This window comes from Xyrauchen texanus, chromosome 33 (genome assembly GCF_025860055.1).
Source record: "Xyrauchen texanus isolate HMW12.3.18 chromosome 33, RBS_HiC_50CHRs, whole genome shotgun sequence".
Classification (NCBI taxonomy): Eukaryota; Metazoa; Chordata; class Actinopteri; order Cypriniformes; family Catostomidae; genus Xyrauchen; species Xyrauchen texanus.
The window spans coordinates 38,992,284-39,014,686 of record NC_068308.1 but is presented as its reverse complement, the minus strand read 5'-3'; the positions used below and the strand labels follow the sequence as shown (position 1 = coordinate 39,014,686).

Sequence of the window (22,403 nt, the reverse complement as noted above, 5' to 3'; positions counted from 1 at the left end):
ACGGACAGTAATTAATAACAAAAGGGATAGAGGGAAATAGACCACATCAAATAATGCCATATATTTATTAATAATATATAAAACTGTAATTAGTGGGTCTCATAAAAGCGAGCATCACTTGTACTATTGGAACTCGGTTGTCACTCCCGTACATACCCCAATGAGATTAAACACTCAGGACAGTGTTTCTTTAATTTAGCAGCTAGCTTCTGACCGGAGATATGATTGCTTCTATTGTCTCTATATAAAGAACACAAACACCAGCCGGATAAGAGCATGCAAGGAGCCGTTTCATACCCTGCACAGTTGTAGTAGCCTCAGGCTTCATTTGCTTGTACAAGCATCAGAAAACATTGTGGTGTTGTGAATCAGCTGTGGTTAGTGCAGCCTTAAGCAACCGCAGGCTCCAATGAATTAGTAATCAGGAGCAGACTGGATCTCACTGATATAGAAAGCATGTCAGTTGGGTTATATGACTGAACAACAAGAACAGGGTCGGTACTTGGGTTTGGTCTCATCTGTCTGTCCTTTTGTATACCAGTGATTCTCAACTGGTTTTGCTTCGGGACCCAGATTTTCCATTGTCGACCCAATATAGGAACAACACTTTGTATTGAACAAAAGTAAACAATAATAGCCTTAAATTCAAACAAATGGCCCAAAATTATACCACATTGTCCATAAACCATATATTTGTATTTTTGTTCTTTTGATTTTTTGGGAGACTATTGTTATGATGAGATGTAATGTTGACTGCAGTGGCGGGACGTGCATTTTAGGCCTTCGGTGTGATTCATGCCATTAAGAAAACACAGTTTCACAATGAATAAGACACCCTATGCCTTTGGGCATCATACATTATGTCGCAGATAACTAGTAATACCAAATTACGTTTTAAAAACACGTCCACGCACGAAAGCCAGAACTTGAAACGACACTTAATGCTCAAGCAAGCCTAATTTTAACTGCAGCATGACTTGGCTGAATGTTATGGTGAGATGTTATTATTGACTGTTGTATTGAAATGTTCTGGCTGAATGTTATGGTAAAATGCTGTGGAAGAATGTTATGGTTAAATATTATTTGAGATTTCATGGTGAAATGTTATAGTGACATGTAATGATGAAATGTTATAGTAAGATGTTACGATTGAACTATGTTAAGATGGTTTGGTGAAATATTATAGATGAATATTATGATGAAATGTTATGGCTGAATGTTATGGTTACATTTTATGTGAGATGTTATGGTTGAAGGTTATAATGAAATGTTATATTGACATGCAATGGTGAGATATTATGGTAAGATGTTATGGTTGAATTTTATGGTGAACTGCTATGGTTGAATGATTTGGTTACATTTTATGTGAGATGTCACTGTGAAAAGTTATGGTTGGAGGTTGTAATGAAATGTTATAGTGACATGTAATGATGAAATGTTATGGTAAGATGTTACGATTGAACTATGTTAAGATGGTTTGGTGAAATATTATAGATGACTATTATGATGAAATGTTATGGCTGAATGTTATAGTGAGATACTATGGTTGAATGTTATGGTTACATTTTATGTGAGATGTTATGGTTGAAGGTTATGATTAAATGTTATAGTTACATGCAATGGTGAAATGTTATGGTTGAATGTTATGATTAAATGTTATAGTTACATGCAATGGTGAGATGTTATGGTGAAATGTTATGGTTGAATGTTATGATTAAATGTTATAGTTACATGCAATGGTGAGATGTTATGGTGAAATGTTATGGTAGAATGTTATGATTAAATGTTATAGTTACATGCAATGGTGAGATGTTATGGTGAAATGTAATGGTTGAATGTTATGATTAAATGTTATAGTTACATGCAATGGTGAGATGTTATAGTGAAATGTTATGGTTGAAGGTTATGATTAAATGTTATAGTTACATGCAATGGTGAAATGTTATGATTAAATGTTATAGTTACATGCAATGGTGAGATGTTATGGTGAAATGTAATGGTTGAATGTTATGATTAAATGTTATAGTTACATGCAATGGTGAGATGTTATAGTGAAATGTTATGGTTGAAGGTTATGATTAAATGTTATAGTTACATGCAATGGTGAGATGTTATGGTGAAATGTAATGGTTGAATGTTATGATTAAATGTTATAGTTACATGCAATGGTGAGATGTTATAGTGAAATGTAATGGTTGAATGTTATGATTAAATGTTATAGTTACATGCAATGGTGAGATGTTATAGTGAAATGTTATGGTTGAATGTTATGATTAAATGTTATAGTTACATGCAATGGTGAGATGTTATGGTGAAATGTTATGGTTGAATGTTATGATTAAATGTTATAGTTACATGCAACGGTGAGATGTTATGCTAAGATGTTATGGTGAAATGTTAAGTGAGATGTTACAGTGAAATGTTATGGTTGAATGTAAGCTGCTGTCTGTGTGAGAGATGAGCATAATTAGATGTGACATCAGATCTCACTCCATCAGTCCATCATTGACAGCACATTTATACAGACTCAGAATAAAACAGTAAAACAGCGTTTAATGTTTCAGCAAACACTCTCACTCGCTCTATTTGATACTCTCAAGGGGTTGATTTGTCAATGCTTAACATATTTATACGTTCCCTGCAAACAGAAAATCAATCGCTGGCTAATCTGCTCATAGTGGTCAGGAGAGAGAGAGTGTGTCTCACTCGGGTCTTGTACTTGTATATGGTGAAGATCAGAACTACCGTAAACATAAATTTATCATGGAAAATAGTGACGATGAATAAATGGCAAGCTACATAATAAATCATATACCTAATATTGTGTAGGTGCCACCAAAACAGCGCCAACCATTCAGAGATGATATTCTCCTCAGCACAATTGTACAGAGTGGTTATCTGAGTTATTGTAGACTTTATCAGTTTGAACCAGTCTGGCCATTCTCTGTTGACCTCTCTCATCAACAAGAGGTTTCCATCCACAGAACTGCCGCTCACTGGATGTTTTTTGTTTTTGGCACCATTCTGAGTAAATTCTAGAGACTGTTGTGTGTGAAAATCCCAGAAATACTCAAACCAGCCCATCTGGCACCAACAATTTTAAAGTTGTGGCTGATCGGTGTGTTTATATATATTTATGTGCCAGCCTGTGGTACGTGTCCATTTGCTCCTCTGACAGCAGGCGTCTCTCATGGTGCTCACCACGTTATACTGTCACATCGAGCATTACATTTGATGGACCGAGAGCTGCAGGAAGTGAAGAGAGCTGACTAGAGCACAGTTCTGTCCTCTAATGGTCTAATGATGGAGCGTAGAGAGATTGAGAATAAAGTCATAACAGAAAATGGTGGGTGATGGATGGAAGCTTTCTGACAGGCTGCTGAAACCAAAAGCCATAAGACCCCTTATCTCCCTTACACCCCTGTTCTCAAACACGTCCTGTAATAAAGCTTGTGCTGTCCACAATTCAATTCATTTCTAGAAAATTCAGATTTATGAAGACCGAGAAATATAATTGATCTTGTATATATTGTTATACATTTCATTTTTCTTTTTTTCTTCAGGCATGACCCGTTGTTAGTCACAGGACATGATCAAATGGAAACAATGGATGAGAATATTAAGAAATATGATTCCACTGGAATGTTCCACTGGTGCCCGTCAAAAGACATAGAAAATGTTACCCTGGTAAGTTGAACTCCTCTTAAAGAGACACATCCATCAGATAACAGATAATAAGGTTTTTTTTATTTTATTTTCCTGTATTTTCCTCTCAGACGAGGAGCGAGGCAGCGATGACCGTTTTGAGTGGTCATGTGGTGGTTTGTATATTTGGGGATGTAAAGTCTGCCCTGATTGGTCTTCGTAACCTGGTGATGCCTCTGAGAGCCAGTAACTTCCACTACCACGAGCTGAAGCCCATCGTGTTTGTGGGTTCTCTGGAGTACCTAAAGAGAGAGTGGGAGACACTACACAACTTCCCCAAAGTCTCCATCTTACCCGTGAGTGCAGCACAGTCATAAAGGGGTCGTCCTTTATTTTTTGTCACATAACAACAAAATGGTGACCTGCATGTTGGTTTCACCACCTGACTTGAATTTGGTAGCAAGTTTTTCAAATGTAAAACATAAATATAGCTGCAACCAGCAATTATGGGGCCAAACTCACCAATGTATGCATGCACGGAAGTGTCACTGGACATCACTGATTATGACTATAACAATAGCAACATAAAACATTGGTAGAATTGTTCAAATTAAAGTACAATTAATTATACATTTGACCAATAGGTTGCACAGTCACCAAATGTACATGGTGAGGCCAGAGTGTGGTCATAATAACACACACAATGCGTTGCAGAGATACATCCTCATATGCTTTTTGACGACTTGCCATCAAATTCGTTGGTGTGCTATTCGAGAAGCTTTTGATACATTTTTGACGTGAGTTTCCCTAGATGAAACATGCCAAATGTCATGCAAATCAGTAAACTTATAGTTTAGGAGGAGTTATATTCAAAATGGCAGACAGGAATTTTGGCCGACCATGGAAAATTGGGTATCACTGTACTCAGCATGACCCAAAGAATCTTTAGAGAGCAGTCACAGGACGATAGGTCAAAATGAATGAAATATTACAAGCATTTTTAAACATTTCATTATAATTTTTGACCACAAGGTGGCGCTGGCCCCAAAATTGGTAGGTGCCCTCAGGACATAGTGCTGATGATGCATACAAAGTTTTGTTACCCTACGCCAATGTTATTATAAAATACAGCATTTTATGTCAAAATTCTTAATGGCTGATGCCCAAAATGGCCAACATGGTAAAATTGGGTATCGTTCAACAGTTGGTGGCGCTAGAGTGTTGTAGTTAGAGACCTCAAATTTGGGTCATTTGCAGTTCAGAGTGTCCTCTATCAGTGTGCCAAATTTCATAACTATTTACCCATGTACGGTTCTATGGGCAGCCATAGACTTCAATGGTCACTAACAAATACAATAGGTGCCTACACACTCAGTGTTTCACGTCTTTTTTATTTTTAGGGAAAGTTTCAAGAATTTAATGATACTTTTTTTTTTACTGTCTCTGGACAGTTACACCACTTTGACATGAAGCCCCTAAAAAAAATATCAAAATGACTTTTAATTGAAAACGTTGTACAATAGATCCAGCCCAAAAATAAGCATCACTGGTAAAATATTTATTAATTTTGTCATACATTTGCTATACTGCAGTACATATATTTAATATAATATTTTAATTCTTTGAATTTTCAGCCAGAATAAATATATCATGATATATAACATGCAGCACCTCTTCCAACTATCAATGGAAAGGTCTAATATTAAAGCAATGATGCCATTCCATGTCATTTGCCTTTTTCTGAAGTCTGTCATTGTTTTTGTGTTTTTTAGGGCACTCCACTGAGCCGTGCTGATCTGAGAGCTGTCAACATTAACTTGTGTGAGATGTGCGTCATTCTGTCAGCTAATCAGAACAATATCGACGATGTGTCTCTCCAGGATAAGGAATGTATTCTGGCGTCTCTCAACATCAAGTCAATGCTGTTTGATGACAGCATCGGTGTTCTGCAGGCAAACTCTCAAGGTACTGTAACACATGTACAGTAGAACAGATTCAGACAGTACAGATAGACAGATAGATAATGTATTAATGAATCTTCTGTTCCAGGTTTCACTCCTCCTGGGATGGATCGCTCCTCTCCAGAGAACAGTCCTGTACATGGATTGGTCCGGCAGCCGTCCATTACGACAGGAGCAAATATTCCCATCATCACAGAACTCGGTGAGATGATACACCTCTGGCAGAGATACATTTTACAAAAAAATATTTACACATACTGTAGCAACTGGTAATGTCGCTAACTAGTTGCTGAAATAACTGGAATTTAAATGTATTTTTATTAACTAGTAGTTAATAAAAATTAATGACAAGTAATTGGTTGATTAGGTATAGTAACTATTTTTTTTAGTAACTGGCAGTTGTGTTAACTAGTTTGGAATAACGACTGGTTGTTTTGTTTTGGTCACTGAAATAACATCCGATTTTGATTTGTTAGTTGCTGTGGTAACTGGATGTTTTGGTAACTAGTTGCTGGAGTAACAGTTGCTCAAATTAATGACCATTTTGATTACTAGTTGCTTTGGTAATTAGTTGCTGGAGTAACTGGCAGTTTTTGTAATAGTTGCTCAAATAATTAGCCAATCTGATTCCTAGTTGGTGTGGTAACTTGTTTTGGCAACTAGTTGCTCAAATAATTAGCCAATCTGATTCCTAGTTGGTGTGGTAACTTGTTTTGGCAACTAGATGCTCAAATAATTAGCCAATCTGATTCCTAGTTGGTGTGGTAACTTGTTTTGGCAACTAGTTGCTCAAATAATTAGCCAATCTGATTCCTAGTTGGTGTGGTAACTTGTTTTGGCAACTAGTTGCTCAAATAATTAGCCAATCTGATTCCTAGTTGGTGTGGTAACTTGTTTTGGCAACTAGTTGCTCAAATAATTAGCCAATCTGATTCCTAGTTGGTGTGGTAACTTGTTTTGGCAACTAGATGCTCAAATAATTAGCCAATCTGATTCCTAGTTGGTGTGGTAACTTGTTTTGGCAACTAGTTGCTCAAATAATTAGCCAATCTGATTCCTAGTTGGTGTGGTAACTTGTTTTGGCAACTAGTTGCTCAAATAATTAGCCAATCTGATTCCTAGTTGGTGTGGTAACTTGTTTTGGCAACTAGATGCTCAAATAATTAGCCAATCTGATTCCTAGTTGGTGTGGTAACTTGTTTTGGCAACTAGATGCTCAAATAATTAGCCAATCTGATTCCTAGTTGGTGTGGTAACTTGTTTTGGCAACTAGTTGCTCAAATAATTAGCCAATCTGATTCCTAGTTGGTGTGGTAACTTGTTTTGGCAACTAGTTGCTCAAATAATTAGCCAATCTGATTCCTAGTTGGTGTGGTAACTTGTTTTGGCAACTAGATGATCAAATAATTAGCCAATCTGATTCCTAGTTGGTGTGGTAACTTGTTTTGGCAACTAGTTGCTCAAATAATTAGCCAATCTGATTCCTAGTTGGTGTGGTAACTTGTTTTGGCAACTAGTTGCTCAAATAATTAGCCAATCTGATTCCTAGTTGGTGTGGTAACTTGTTTTGGCAACTAGTTGCTCAAATAATTAGCCAATCTGATTCCTAGTTGGTGTGGTAACTTGTTTTGGCAACTAGTTGCTCAAATAATTAGCCAATCTGATTCCTAGTTGGTGTGGTAACTTGTTTTGGTAGCAAACGATCGGTCACTGTTACATGTTGCTGAATGTCTCAGACTGTAACTTGAGCCAAGAGTCCAAAATAAACAAATGCACTTCTAAAAAAGTGTGTGTGTGTGTGTGTGTGTGTGTGTGTGTGTGTGTGTGTGTGTGTGTGTGTGTCTCTGTGTAGTGAATGACTCAAACGTTCAGTTTCTGGACCAGGATGACGATGATGATCCAGACACAGAGCTGTATCTCACGCAACCCTTCGCCTGTGGAACAGCATTTGCCGTCAGCGTTCTGGACTCATTAATGAGCGCTGTAAGAAATCAAATACTCACTAAAATGAGAATGTCCCTCCCATCAATGCCTCTGACTAGGAATAGCAAGCAGCAATAATGCACTAAGCCTATTGACTATTTTACGTCAACACAGGAAAGAAAACTGTGACATCACTGGCTCTTTAACGCTATGATCTCTCTCTCAGACGTACTTCAATGATAATATTCTAACTCTGATCCGGACGCTGGTTACCGGCGGTGCGACTCCAGAGCTGGAGGGTTTGCTGGCAGAGGAGAACGCCTTGCGCGGGGGTTACAGCACCCCACAGACCCTGGCAAACAGAGACCGCTGCCGCGTCGCCCAGCTGGCGCTCTACGACGGGCCCTTCGCTGATCTTGGGGTGAGACAGAACACGTTAGCAACTGAGTTGAATGTTACAGGGTTAAAGGTCACTGCAAGAATGTCAAATAAAACATCATTGGACAACAGCGCATTATCTACAAGCTGTATTGTGCAATAATGGTCAATGCGATTAAAAATTATCAGTGACACGTTATGTTGATGTTTGTTTTTCAGGACGGTGGTTGCTATGGTGATTTATTCTGTAAAGCGTTAAAAACATACAACATGTTGTGTTTCGGAATATACCGCTTGAGAGACGCACACCTGGGATCGCCGAGCCAATGCAACAAACGGTGAGCCACTCGAACACTTGCCACAAATGAAACTTTAGAAGCACACAGAAGAGTCCGTTTTATTACGTACAATTTTGATGCAATGTCATATTTTTAATGATCTGATATAATTATTTCATTTTATAATTGTAACTATTCATCACAAGATAAATCATGATGCTGCAGCACCCTCATAACAGAACATTTATTACTTCCTGATGATAATAAAAAAAACTACAGTATTATTATCATTACCATTATAATTGTTATAGTTTAAAACACTCTGTCTGAGCTAGACAGACAGACAGACTGATTGATAGACAGAATGATGAATGATAGATAGATGGATGAACGATAGATGGACAGAATGATGAAAGATAGATAGATGGATGAACGATAGATGGACAGAATGATGAAAGATAGATAGATGGATGAACGATAGATGGACAGAATGATGAAAGATAGATGGATGAACGATAGATGGACAGAATGATGAAAGATAGATAGATGGATGAACGAAAGATGGACAGAATGATGAAAGATAGATAGATGGATGAACGAAAGATGGACAGAATGATGAAAGATAGATAGATGGATGAACGATAGATGGACAGAATGATGAAAGATAGATAGATGGATGAACGATAGATGGACAGAATGATGAAAGATAGATGGATGAACGATAGATGGACAGAATGATGAAAGATAGATAGATGGATGAACGATAGATGGACAGAATGATGAAAGATAGATGGATGAACGATAGATGGACAGAATGATGAAAGATAGATAGATGGATGAACGATAGATGGACAGAATGATAGATAGATGGATGAACGAAAGATGGACAGAATGATGAAAGATAGATAGATGGATGAACGATAGATGGACAGAATGATGAAAGATAGATAGATGGATGAACGAAAGATGGACAGAATGATGAAAGATAGATAGATGGATGAACGAAAGATGGACAGAATGATGAAAGATAGATAGATGGATGAACGATAGATGGACAGAATGATGAAAGATAGATAGATGGATGAACGATAGATGGACAGATTGATGAAAGATAGATAGATGGATGAACGAAAGATGGACAGAATGATAGATAGATGGATGAACGATAGATGGACAGAATGATGAAAGATAGATAGATGGATGAACGATAGATGGACAGAATGATGAAAGATAGATAGATGGATGAACGAAAGATGGACAGAATGATGAAAGATAGATAGATGGATGAACGATAGATGGACAGAATGATGAAAGATAGATAGATGGATGAACGATAGATGGACAGAATGATGAAAGATAGATAGATGGATGAACGAAAGATGGACAGAATGATGAAAGATAGATAGATGGATGAACGATAGATGGACAGAATGATGAAAGATAGATAGATGGATGAACGAAAGATGGACAGAATGATGAAAGATAGATAGATGGATGAACGATAGATGGACAGAATGATGAAAGATAGATAGATGGATGAACGATAGATGGACAGAATGATGAAAGATAGATAGATGGATGAACGAAAGATGGACAGAATGATGAAAGATAGATAGATGGATGAACGAAAGATGGACAGAATGATGAAAGATAGATAGATGGATGAACGATAGATGGACAGAATGATGAAAGATAGATAGATGGATGAACGATAGATGGACAGAATGATGAAAGATAGATAGATGGATGAACGATAGATGGACAGAATGATGAAAGATAGATAGATGGATGAACGATAGATGGACAGAATGATGAAAGATAGATAGATGGATGAACGATAGATGGACAGAATGATGAAAGATAGATAGATGGATGAACGAAAGATGGACAGAATGATGAAAGATAGATAGATGGATGAACGAAAGATGGACAGAATGATGAAAGATAGATAGATGGATGAACGAAAGATGGACAGAATGATGAAAGATAGATAGATGGATGAACGATAGATGGACAGAATGATGAAAGATAGATAGATGGATGAACGATAGATGGACAGAATGATGAAAGATAGATAGATGGATGAACGAAAGATGGACAGAATGATGAAAGATAGATAGATGGATGAACGAAAGATGGACAGAATGATGAAAGATAGATAGATGGATGAACGATAGATGGACAGAATGATGAAAGATAGATAGATGGATGAACGAAAGATGGACAGAATGATGAAAGATAGATAGATGGATGAACGAAAGATGGACAGAATGATGAAAGATAGATAGATGGATGAACGATAGATGGACAGAATGATGAAAGATAGATAGATGGATGAACGAAAGATGGACAGAATGATGAAAGATAGATAGATGGATGAACGATAGATGGACAGAATGATGAAAGATAGATGGATGGATGAACGATAGATGGACAGAATGATGAAAGATAGATAGATGGATGAACGATAGATGGACAGAATGATGAAAGATAGATAGATGGATGAACGAAAGATGGACAGAATGATGAAAGATAGATAGATGGATGAACGAAAGATGGACAGAATGATGAAAGATAGATAGATGGATGAACGATAGATGGACAGAATGATGAAAGATAGATGGATGGATGAACGATAGATGGACAGAATGATGAAAGATAGATAGATGGATGAACGATAGATGGACAGAATGATGAAAGATAGATAGATGGATGAACGAAAGATGGACAGAATGATGAAAGATAGATAGATGGATGAACGAAAGATGGACAGAATGATGAAAGATAGATAGATGGATGAACGATAGATGGACAGAATGATGAAAGATAGATAGATGGATGAACGATAGATGGACAGAATGATGAAAGATAGATGGATAGAATGATGAAAGATAGATAGATGGATGAACGATAGATGGACAGAATGATGAAAGATAGATAGATGGATGAACGATAGATGGACAGAATGATGAAAGATAGATAGATGGATGAACGAAAGATGGACAGATAGATGGATGAACGAAAGATGGACAGAATGATGAAAGATAGATAGATGGATGAACGAAAGATGGACAGATAGATGGATGAACGAAAGATGGACAGAATGATGAAAGATAGATAGATGGATGAACGAAAGATGGACAGAATGATGAAAGATAGATAGATGGATGAACGAAAGATGGACAGAATGATGAAAGATAGATGGATGGATGAACGATAGATGGACAGAATGATGAAAGATAGATAGATGGATGAACGATAGATGGACAGAATGATGAAAGATAGATGGATGAACGATAGATGGACAGAATGATGAAAGATAGATGGATGGATGAACGATAGATGGACAGAATGATGAAAGATAGATAGATGGATGAATGAAAGATGGACAGAATGATGAAAGATAGATGGATGGATGAACGATAGATGGACAGAATGATGAAAGATAGATAGATGGATGAACGATAGATGGACAGAATGATGAAAGATAGATGGACAGAATGATGAAAGATAGATAGATGGATGAACGAAAGATGGACAGAATGATGATAGATAGATGGATGAACGAAAAATGGACAGAATGATGAAAGATAGATAGATGGATGGATGAACGAAAGATGGACAGAATGATGAAAGATAGATAGATGGATGAACGATAGATGGACAGAATGATGAAAGGTAGATAGATGGATGGATGAACGAAAGATGGACAGAATGATGAAAGATAGATAGATGGATGAACGAAAGATGGACAGAATGATGAAAGATAGATAGATGGAAAATAGATAATATACATACGGATGGATGGATAAATAGATAGATGGCGAGAATGATGAATGATAGATGGCTAGATAGACAGATAGATGAACGATTGACAGATAGACGGACAGACAGATGAAAGATAGATGGATGGAAATATAGACAGACAGACAAATGTTTGACTTACATTCTATATTTACTGTTTCTTACAGATATGTGATTACAAACCCACCGTACGACTTCGAGCTGGTGCCCACAGATCTGATCTTCTGTCTGATGCAGTTTGACCACAACGCTGGCCAGACCCGCGCCAACCTGACCACACACACCACCATCTTCCCCAGCAAAAAGAGCCTGTCTGCCCTCTCTATACCCCCCTCATCCGCGCGGCCGGGTCACAGCCGGAGCAGAGACCTGCGTGACAAACAGAAGTACGTTCCTCTGTAAGCGTTTGTCCGTTTGCGCCGTGTCGCCCGAGCGTGTTCTGACGTTCACTGTGCCATATGTGTGTGAGGTTCAGATGGGGAACTGTTTGCCATGTGACGTCACGGGTAAGATTGTGACTACAGACTCATCATATGGTTTGTCACATCAAAACGCAAAGTCCGGACTTTGTTTGTTTTCTTTACACGTATCATTTGTTTACTTTATAATATAAATAAATCAATACTTTAGCCTAGAAATTGTATCTGTATTAATCGGCAATCACTGTTTACATGAAAAACAAACATGTTTATGTTTATGTTAAGGATTAACACTGTTTGGTTAGTTATTCGGTTTTACCATTTTGCACTTAAACTGCACTTTAATCCTACAGTGTCATACTCATAACACCTGACCTGACGAGTGCTTGTGTGGGTAATGAACGCTTGCCTTCATGCTTTTACACCTTGAAACGGTTGCTGTCTTCAGTGGGGTCTCAAAGTCCAATATTGAAAATGCTATTTTGCATTATTTATTTATTTAATCATAATAATAAAAAGTCTTATTTCAAATTAAATATTAAATAAATATTTCACATATATATATATATATATTTCCCCCCCAGGTTTAACCCTTCCATGGTCTTGTTTACGTTAACTTTCGTGCTCATTTACAACTATTTTAACCCCGTAAAGCCTGACGTATAACATTTTTGCTTATATTATATTTGACACATTCGGCTTTAAAGGTCATGATCCTCCTGAGGCCCAGTAATTCATTTTTGTGCAGGACATTTGTTATGCAAGTTTTGTAAACAGTGGTAAATCTTGGGGTATGCATGTATGAAAATACACAGAAATATTAGTTCTCGCACATATACATTTGATAAGATATGTATAAAGTCAGAATTTTCAAAGCTCTGTGATTTTGTTTTTGTGGTGCGCATGGATGTAATGTAACGGTGATTGAGAGATATTCCTCAAAAGTCTGTTATATCACATTTGATACATGCATTTCAAAGGTTTTGTTTCAATAAAATAACATACAAAATTTGAACCAAGCACAAGTTGCTTATATTCAACAAATACTCTTTGTAAAATATCAGTTATGATATAATAATTACTGTCACTTTTAAATAGATCGATATAAACATTGAAACCACTTTTCTCACATATAACCACTAGATGGTGCCATAAACATGTTTGACTCATCAGCTTGAACAGAGAGTGAAACAGGAGCCGGCAAACGTTATGTATCATATTCTATAAGGATAAAAATGGGTCAAAATGACCCGCAAGACCAAGGAAGGTTTAAATCCAGATTTTTCTAATGTGATCTCTATTAGACCCCACCATTTGTACTGCATATGCTCATAAAGAATGTAAGTATTCTTTTAAATGTTCATCATTTGAATTCACTGCCGCCTTGAAATGACAGACGAGACAAGGCGAGCGTAATCACATGAGCCTCGACTGAAAGACTAATTGTGTGAATGAAGACTTCCATCAATGTCTCGTTTAGGCCCGGATGAACTGCTCCGAACATGCGCTTTTATAAGCGTGTTTGGATCGGGAAACAAAGGCAATAGGTCACTCGTTGTCTGAGTAACAAATCAATTGTGATTTAAAAAACGGAAATGAACCTCAAATCATGGGAACATATTGACGAATGATTGTTTGGTGTTATTGGGCATCTCGCTGAATGAAAACGACATTTTATGCATTTGAAGCATTCCCGGATGTTTGTTTAATGCATGTGTCTTTTTAAAAACTGCTACTGTTGAACTATCACACAAATTAAAGCGATACTTTTATGTGCTATTAAGAGGTAAAAATGTATAATCTCTTCCAATTTAACCTAATTTAATTTCGAAGGCTGTTGAACACATATTTGGACTGAAATTAATGTCTGGGTGTTACAATGTAAAACAAAATAAAGCGCTGAGAATAATGATGACGAACATTTGTAACGAAGGAAACCGCGATTCCGTTCGTGTTCGGTTTAATTCTCGTTCACGGCTGACGTAAGACGCTCACACCAAAGTTTGAATTCTCTAAATATCAAGCAAGTGTACGATTTTTCTTATATGATTACGATGAACTGCTGTATGCGATCTCTTTATCATACTGTAATAAAAAAAACAATTCTTAAATGATGACTTGAAGTCTTTGCTTCCAAAAAACTTTGTGCATCTGCTTTTGTTGGGGTGTCTCAAAATACTACAAATGCTTTCTGTGGAGTGTATTTAAGTTTCAATCAGCATGCTTTAACTTACAAAGTTTACCTCTTTCTTTAAAGTGCGACCAGGACGAATAGAGCGGTCTCAGGTATGGAAATATATGCATGACATTCCTGCAACCATCTCTCATATTTCAGATGGTTATGCACTCAGAACCATCATGCCCGCGTTAATTCTTTGCTTTCTAACTGAAAGCAAAGCAGCTTTTTGCAGTACTGGCTGCTTTTCTGCTGGTCATCTCTGCAGTGCATGTGTTTCCCAGTGATTTCTCAAGATTCAGGGGCTGTAGTTGTCTTGAGCTCATAACAATCTCAGAATGCTTTTATCATTGCAGCTATTTGTAGAGATTTAGTTAGCGTGTCTTTAGTGCACACTTACTATGTAGTTTGCATGGTTTTGATTTCCAAACATGAGCATGATTCACATAAAAAATAGTGCTACGGAACAAATAAGGTCCATACATTGCAAATTATCTCAAATGCCTTCACCAAGAAAAATTTTATATTATTTGAAGTTATTGAAATATGCTATTAATAAATCACTTATTCACATTTATGTCCAAATGAACAAAAAAGCAAAAGCAAAAAAATATTGAGGAATCTTTCGGAATATTACTGTAATTTTCTGGTGAAGTCGCGGGAGAGACTTAAGTTTGCTTTTTATTTTAAAGTTACCCTCTTATTTTATTTGAACTAAATATCAACTTTATTGAATTGTGCAGAAATGTCTTGACGTTGACTTCTATTTTTGAAATTGTTCAAATCTGTATTGACTAATAATTAAAACTCCTCATGACTCATATAGGTTGCCTTACCTTTTGAAACTTTACTTTAATACTTTACGCAAATGCAGATATGAAAACAAAGCTTGTTTTTTGTGTTGCTGTAGCGGTTACAAACCTCAGTACTCAAAGGGGTGGTAAAGTCGCCTTTTAAATGTCTTTGCCATCAAACAAGATGTGTTAATATTCAGGTAGCTAGCTGTAAACATAGATCATTTAAGTAGCTTAAAAACTGGTTCTCCGTCATGACATTTGTTCAGCCTGATCTTATGGAAATTACGTGACTTGCAGCATTTTTGAATAATGATAATATGTGGTTCCATACGTTTCGCGGCAGTTCAGAGGTGAAATGTCCACTGTGTGGCGCTAAAAGCGAAATGCGTTAAATGTTCTCCAGAACTAGGGCGGGGTATCGAGTTTGATACATTTTAGGCACCAACCGAATTACCTCTAAACTATCGAGTATTAAAAAATGTCTTGTCGTTCAGTACCAAAGTTGATTACCTAAGGGGTTAATCTCGTCAACGTCAGTGATAAGCATGTAGCATGCTAGATGTGCCCAAATCTAAAAGTGCCGGTGATTGGCTGTGTTTAGGCATCAAGGAAAAACACTAGTTTACGCCAGTTACGCCCAGAGACGCGATATGCACTCAAACCCCATACATGTGAAAGATGTGGAAAAGATCAAAAGAGCTCTATCAGTTGAGCTACCGTGCAATATGACCACAGTCAAACAAGCTTGTAAATGTAGTTGATCATGTAATGGAAACATAATAGCTTGTTTGCAGTCACGTGATTCTGATGACGCGTGGAATTCAGATGGAGGGCAATAAGTGAAAAGCAGAATGGACAAGATGGAGGAAACTGTACTGTACTAGTGTAGACGCTATTACGATAGAAGGGTATAAACAGAAAATCACAACATATGTTGGACGTTATCCTTATGTCATGAAAAGGAGGGATTTTTCAACTGAATTGAAAAATCTGCCATCGAGGCGGTAGATATAAACAACTACCTTGTCCTCCAGACGTTCTTCTAATCCAGAGGAGTAGACCGCCTCCAGCAAGGCCTCTGCACCTTCTGTGCATCTATGTTGATCGTCTCTGGACTTCATCCTCTCCTCTCGTATACACAATGCGTCTGACATGGGCTTACCTTTCTGATAACCACGGTTAACTGTAGGAGCCCAGACTACAGACTAAACGACGCAAAACATAGGAAGCACTATCACAAACTCAAAATGCCTATGTAGAAAATCACTTCCTGCCCGCCATCTGCATTTCCCGCCACAGCAATGCAGTGACATCATGTGCAAACAAGCTATATACAGAAAAAAGTCTTTTTTTGGTATGTATTATATTTGACACATTCGGCTTTAAAGGTCATTATCCTCCTGAGGCCCATCAATTCATTGTTGTGTAGGGTATTTGTTATATAAGTATTTCTACAGGGGTAAATCTTGGGGTATTATCAGAGGACTCTCTGGGCTTTTCAGAAATACCAAATATTTGAGAGTTTGACCATAACAACTTCCTCTCATTGGTCTATAAATATAGATATAATATAAAAAAGAAATATTTTATTCATATTATGTTTGATTTGCCGAATATAACTGTGATGATACATTTCAATTATTTACTCAACAAACTATTTTAAGCACCAAACACTATATTGACATTTAAAAAAGGGGAAATTGTAAAACTTTTTTTCACTGGGACACTGTAACTTATGGTAAGATGACATCATAATAGCTTATAATGTAAAATAATGAGATCATTATAATGACCGAGCACGCTGCATATATGACAATACATGGAAATATTAGTTCTCAACTTTAAATGTATCTTATAAAATGCATTTCAAATGGGCTTTTTAAATAAAATAACATCCAAAATTTGAACCAAGCACAAGTTGCTTATATTCAACAAACAGTCTTTGTAAAATATCAGTAACCATTTAATAATTACTGTCACTTTTAAATAGATCGATATAAACATTGGTTTGATCACACAATTTGACCACACTTGAACAAGCTTGTAAATGTAGTTGTTTATGTAATGCAAACATTAAAACGAGTCATGCGCTATAGTAAAAGAGTTTAGATGTCATAAGATAACACTGTGTGAGGAATAATGTGAAAAGTAAGTGTTTATGAACTGATAATCTGCCGTTTTACTCGTGATTTGTGTGAAGGTGAATAAAAGTCGTAATTGTAGCGCCTCTAGTGTTCATTTCACCAGGAATCTGCCGCGATACGCACAACGAGGCACGTAAATATAATTTTGCTAAAATGTTGGTATAGTAAGATGATTCTATGAGACCAAAGCCCTATTCAGACAGGACTAGTCTTCCCGACATCTCTGTAAAATAATTATTACTGTGGACGTCTGGTATATTTAGCGACGATTCGCACGGGATAAGCGGCGTCTGTAAAAATGGCAGAGATGGGTGTAACTACTGCATTTACACACTGCTGTAATGCATAACTGACCTATTAGAAAATGCATACTGTGCTGATTTATATGCCGGAAGTATTAAACATGAGCATATACTGTGTCTGCAATAATTAGAAGAAACCGATTTGAATATGTGGCTAAATACAACAGAACTGGCGGCATTAATGAGCCTATAATCTTATATTACACTCTACGCCAGTTCCTTCATATACGACAGTTTATTTGTTGAGACTACTAGAGGGTTTATGCAAATTTGGGAACGCAACAATGCACAAAATCAAACATGCATAGCTAGCGTTTGCGTCCACATACTTGTGTAGCATAATGTCTCGGCCCTGAATGATTTTAATTATTTACAGAAAAGAACTGGTACACAGACGAACCTGAGAGTGCCTTCCCGAGAAGTGCACAAATCAAACACACCGATACACACTCAGCCAATCAGATGACTCAGTACAAATCATACACCAGCAACATCATCCAGCCAATCAGAGAGGTGGAGGAGAACACCTGAGACAATATCTGGGACTTACCTGATCATGGACAAACTGAATGTGGCGGATCTGATTCTGGTCTATAAATAACAGTATTATAATAGCTAAAGAGAAAATGACAGATGTGTAATAGAGGAGAGTAGAATGTACTACACTTGTTGTAGATGACCACAATCTCTTCTATTCATCATGAGCAAAACATGTAGAAATAACTATTTTTAACCGCTTTAAGACGTTAGTAGGAATATAATTGGATTTATTAGCGATCGTATTTGCAAAACGATCCAATTATTTTACATTTGTTAGCCAAAGACCATCGTATTAGGCGCCATATATCGCGTAAAGTGGGCACAGGTCCTCCCTCAGTCCAGGTCTCTGCCTGGCACAGTGTTGGCATGGACTCCGAACCTAACTGCAGTGCCCATAGCCAATCTGAACGCTGGGCACATGAAACAATAAAAAATAACTACAATAGCTGGATTGAATGGCAGCTTAGCTATGTTCTCGTACCAATGATTATGCATTGTAGCAATAAAAATCCTGTTTTACTGTATGTTTGATTTGATAACGATGTATTTTATTAAATTTTTTGTTTTTAATCTATACAGCAAGTGATGAATGGATTGAAAAGCAATCGTTACGTCTGTCATTTCTATGAAACCATTGAAGTGCGTTCAACCTAGACTTTGTTGGTGTGTTCGGTCCAAATCGGATGTGGGATATACTCAACATGACCCTCATAACAACTCGTAATAGCTTGTACGAGATGATGAAATCGTAAAATATCTTCAGGAATTACTTGGCACGTAAGAGGACCCACATTATATTAGGTGTCGTGCTTACTATGTACTTATGTGTACTTGCATATAAAGTAAATGCATCGTAATGCTTCTTGAGCGCGTTACCGCGGAGACGTAGTGCGTGTGGAGGCTTCACGCTATTTTCCGCGGCATCCACGCACAACTCACCAGATTATAGCGGCCACGAGGAGGTTACCCCATGTGACTCTACCCTCCCTAGCAACTGAGCCAATTTGGTTGCTTAGGAGACCTGACTGGATTCAAACTCGCGACTCCAGGGGTGATAATCAACGCTAATACTCGCTGATTTACCCAGACCCCCCGAAAACTGAGCTTTTTGAAAATGCTCTCCCAAGTGGATAAATATGAAAACGCCGTCTTCACGTTGTAGTCTGGACAGAAAAAAATTGGAGATATTAGAAAACGATGACGTATTTGTTGTCATGTGATCCATTCAATCCAAAACAATCAAGATGGCGTCCCATGTTGTAGCTGCGCTTACGTTTTTCACATGCACAGTAAGGGCATTAAAGCATTTTCAGATATTTCAGTGTGAACGACCAACTTTTGGAAATCGTTTGAAAATGGCAGTAAATGAAAATGCCGAAATTTTGAAAACATTTTTGAAGCGGTTGTAGTGTGGACAGGAGAAACTGAGATATTCTGATACGATGAGAGCTTTTCGTAAACGAATAAACAAAGCAAAAAATATCACATATCACTATTTAGAGGAGGTGATTATCTTTCAAATGAGTCCACACACAAGATTATCAGATGTATAGATCTTTAGATAATCCACATGAAGCACAATGTTACATATGGCCACCAGGAGATGGCGCCAAATACATGACACAGACTCAATGATGCCTCAAATGACACAGAATGAAACTCATCTAAAAAATACAGTGACCTTGTTTCAGGCTTAACGGATGTTTATTCAATCCCTGTATCAATTTGAAATTCTGTTAATTGGTTGATGTAAAGGTCGTACTTTTTCGTACGAGCGAAGCTGGATGATATCTTACAATTTCGCCATCACGTATGAATTATCACAAGTTGTTATGAGACTGCGTCGTAACTAACTTTGGCATGCAGTGACCGATGAAACACAAAGTCTAGTGTGACTGCACCATTATGCACCAAAATCAACACAAATGCTCAGATTTGCATATCAGTAATATTAAGATTAAATGTAGTTCATGACCGTCTGTTCAGTGATTGTTTGTGTTAGACGTCTTTGATGACAAACATACTCAGACTGTTCACATGCAGCTTGTAAAGTGCCGTTTTTTGAGAAAACAGCAAAAACATTCCAAATCTTGACATGCAAAGTATTTCAAAGTGTATTTATTTGGTTTAAACAAAGTGCTGTTAGTCCATAAAACCATTGTATGTATTTACATCTCAGACCTGATAAATGTGTGATGAACCTTGAGATTCTGTGTTCACTTTTACAGTCATTCCAGTGTTTCACATAAACTCTAATCAGGTTATACATGTGCTTTATAGACTGCATCCGCGTCACATGAGCCTTAACGGAGCTGATCTTATATCAGCGGTGCCGGGCAGAACCGGACTCGAGGGAGGGCCTGCAAAGACCCACTGCCGCGAAAAGTGGCCCAAAAATCGTCAACGCCCACAAGACTTGATTAGTTACCGCTGAGATATGCGGCAAATCTTAACATTTAAAAAGCAGGTGACTGAAAAGTGACATGGAAATATTTGCTCAAGGTATTTGATTTATGAATAGTATGCATCATTTTGGTCATGTGCAATTTGCAAATTACCCATTTAAAGGGGTCCTGTCATGAGGAATCCATTTCTTCATTATTTTAACATATGGGAGGTCATTTGTACTATTAAAAACTTGAAATTGGCCACGTTGCGACGTCAGGATGCGGTGTCCTTTTGCATATTGTGTTTTCTTATTGTATTTTGGTCAAAATGAATGTGCCGGGACGCCCCGTATTTAAACAGCCAAACATTCGAGGGGAACTTCGAATCTTGTATGCCTCATAATACAAGTATTCAGGAGCAACGGTGTCCCGACGTTGTTCAGATTTCCATTGTTGTTTCAGTCGAACAATTGCTGTAGTTTGATTGTGTGCCCACATACTGGGTGCCGCATTTGGACTGGGTGCGTGCAGGGGATTTTGTAAATCACATGCACGTTTTCATCCTAAAAAAAAAACTGTTCCACGAGTTTTATGGTGGGTGGCATTTGCTCTTCAATGAGGTTAACCAAACGTAACGGTGGACATGTGATTTGAAGTCTTAAAGGAGAAGTAGCGCAAAAACCGTGCGTTTCAGACAGAGGGCCAAAGACAGGTCACTACATTACGACTGCTTTTTGTCTTAAATAAAGCCAATACTAACATTATAAATGAACCTCAAGGCAAATAATAAAATATGCATGACATGACCCCTTTAACGGTGGCCAGATTTATCAGAGGAATAAAATGTGTCATTTAAAAGGAAATGTCTTAAGCGTTCAGATGTAAAACATTTCAAGTGGATTAAGTGTTTTACCTCGTCGAATGCAGAGAGAATTCTTGGTATCTTGTGTGTTGCTGGATGTCACGATTTACTGTAAATGGCATAACAGATATAAACATAAGATGATATTGTACAGAAGACTGTAAATAAAATGTACATGATTTTATTTTGTAATTTCACAGAATAAATATGGATGTATTCGTGTTGGTAACTGTGTGTTTATTTAACAGATACTTTTATCGAATGGGACTATCTGGGCATTTTCCCGGTGGGCCGACGCACTTTTGGGCCGATCTGGGGAGCAATGGCCATCAGGAGAACCGAGCGGGCCGGTAAGGCGGCGTTGAAATGTGCTGAATGGGCCACGATAAGCTAAAATGAGACGTTGCGTTATGCAGAATGGACCACAAAACGTATATGCAGAAACGTATATGCAGCGAACAACCCCTTGGGCCAGTTGCCATGTAAAATCCCGGGCCGATTTCTCTTCCGAGTCCAGCCCTGATGGATGGCACAGTAGTTGGCAAGCAAATTCTCCAGGTCACAGTTTGTAAATTCTGTAAATGTCTTTTACAAAATAAGAAACAAAACAAGAATGCTTCAGATAGGTACACAAGATTTTTCTATGTAAACATACTCTAGACTGACGTAGATCTTTGCGGCATGTCTCGTTTTTGGTTTTAGTACTATCTAAACGCCGTCCCAGGTTAAAAACGTGCATCAACATGGTCAAAGATGACCGTCTAGTGCATGTTTGCATAAAAAAACC

General features: G+C 37.5%; 1 protein-coding gene across 8 annotated transcripts in view; it reads left to right on the top strand.

Moving 5' to 3' along the window:
- Positions 1-21,838, top strand: part of LOC127626511 (calcium-activated potassium channel subunit alpha-1-like) — a 114,510-nt gene extending 92,672 nt beyond the window's left edge. For 7 of the 8 annotated variants that reach the window (XM_052102336.1, XM_052102343.1, XM_052102342.1 and 4 more), the window contains 10 exons: positions 3,564-3,687; positions 3,777-4,001; positions 5,418-5,610; positions 5,695-5,808; positions 7,459-7,589; positions 7,756-7,950; positions 8,127-8,245; positions 12,157-12,375; positions 14,666-14,694; positions 18,204-21,838. In XM_052102336.1, the coding sequence (XP_051958296.1) occupies positions 3,564-3,687; positions 3,777-4,001; positions 5,418-5,610; positions 5,695-5,808; positions 7,459-7,589; positions 7,756-7,950; positions 8,127-8,245; positions 12,157-12,375; positions 14,666-14,694; positions 18,204-18,358 (1,504 nt within the window). In that variant the 3' untranslated portion in view covers positions 18,359-21,838. Of the gene's footprint in view, positions 1-3,563; positions 3,688-3,776; positions 4,002-5,417; positions 5,611-5,694; positions 5,809-7,458; positions 7,590-7,755; positions 7,951-8,126; positions 8,246-12,156; positions 14,515-14,665; positions 14,695-18,203 lie in introns of those variants that run through there. The other variant, XM_052102340.1, reaches the window with a different exon arrangement.
- Positions 21,839-22,403: the final 565 nt, after the last annotated feature.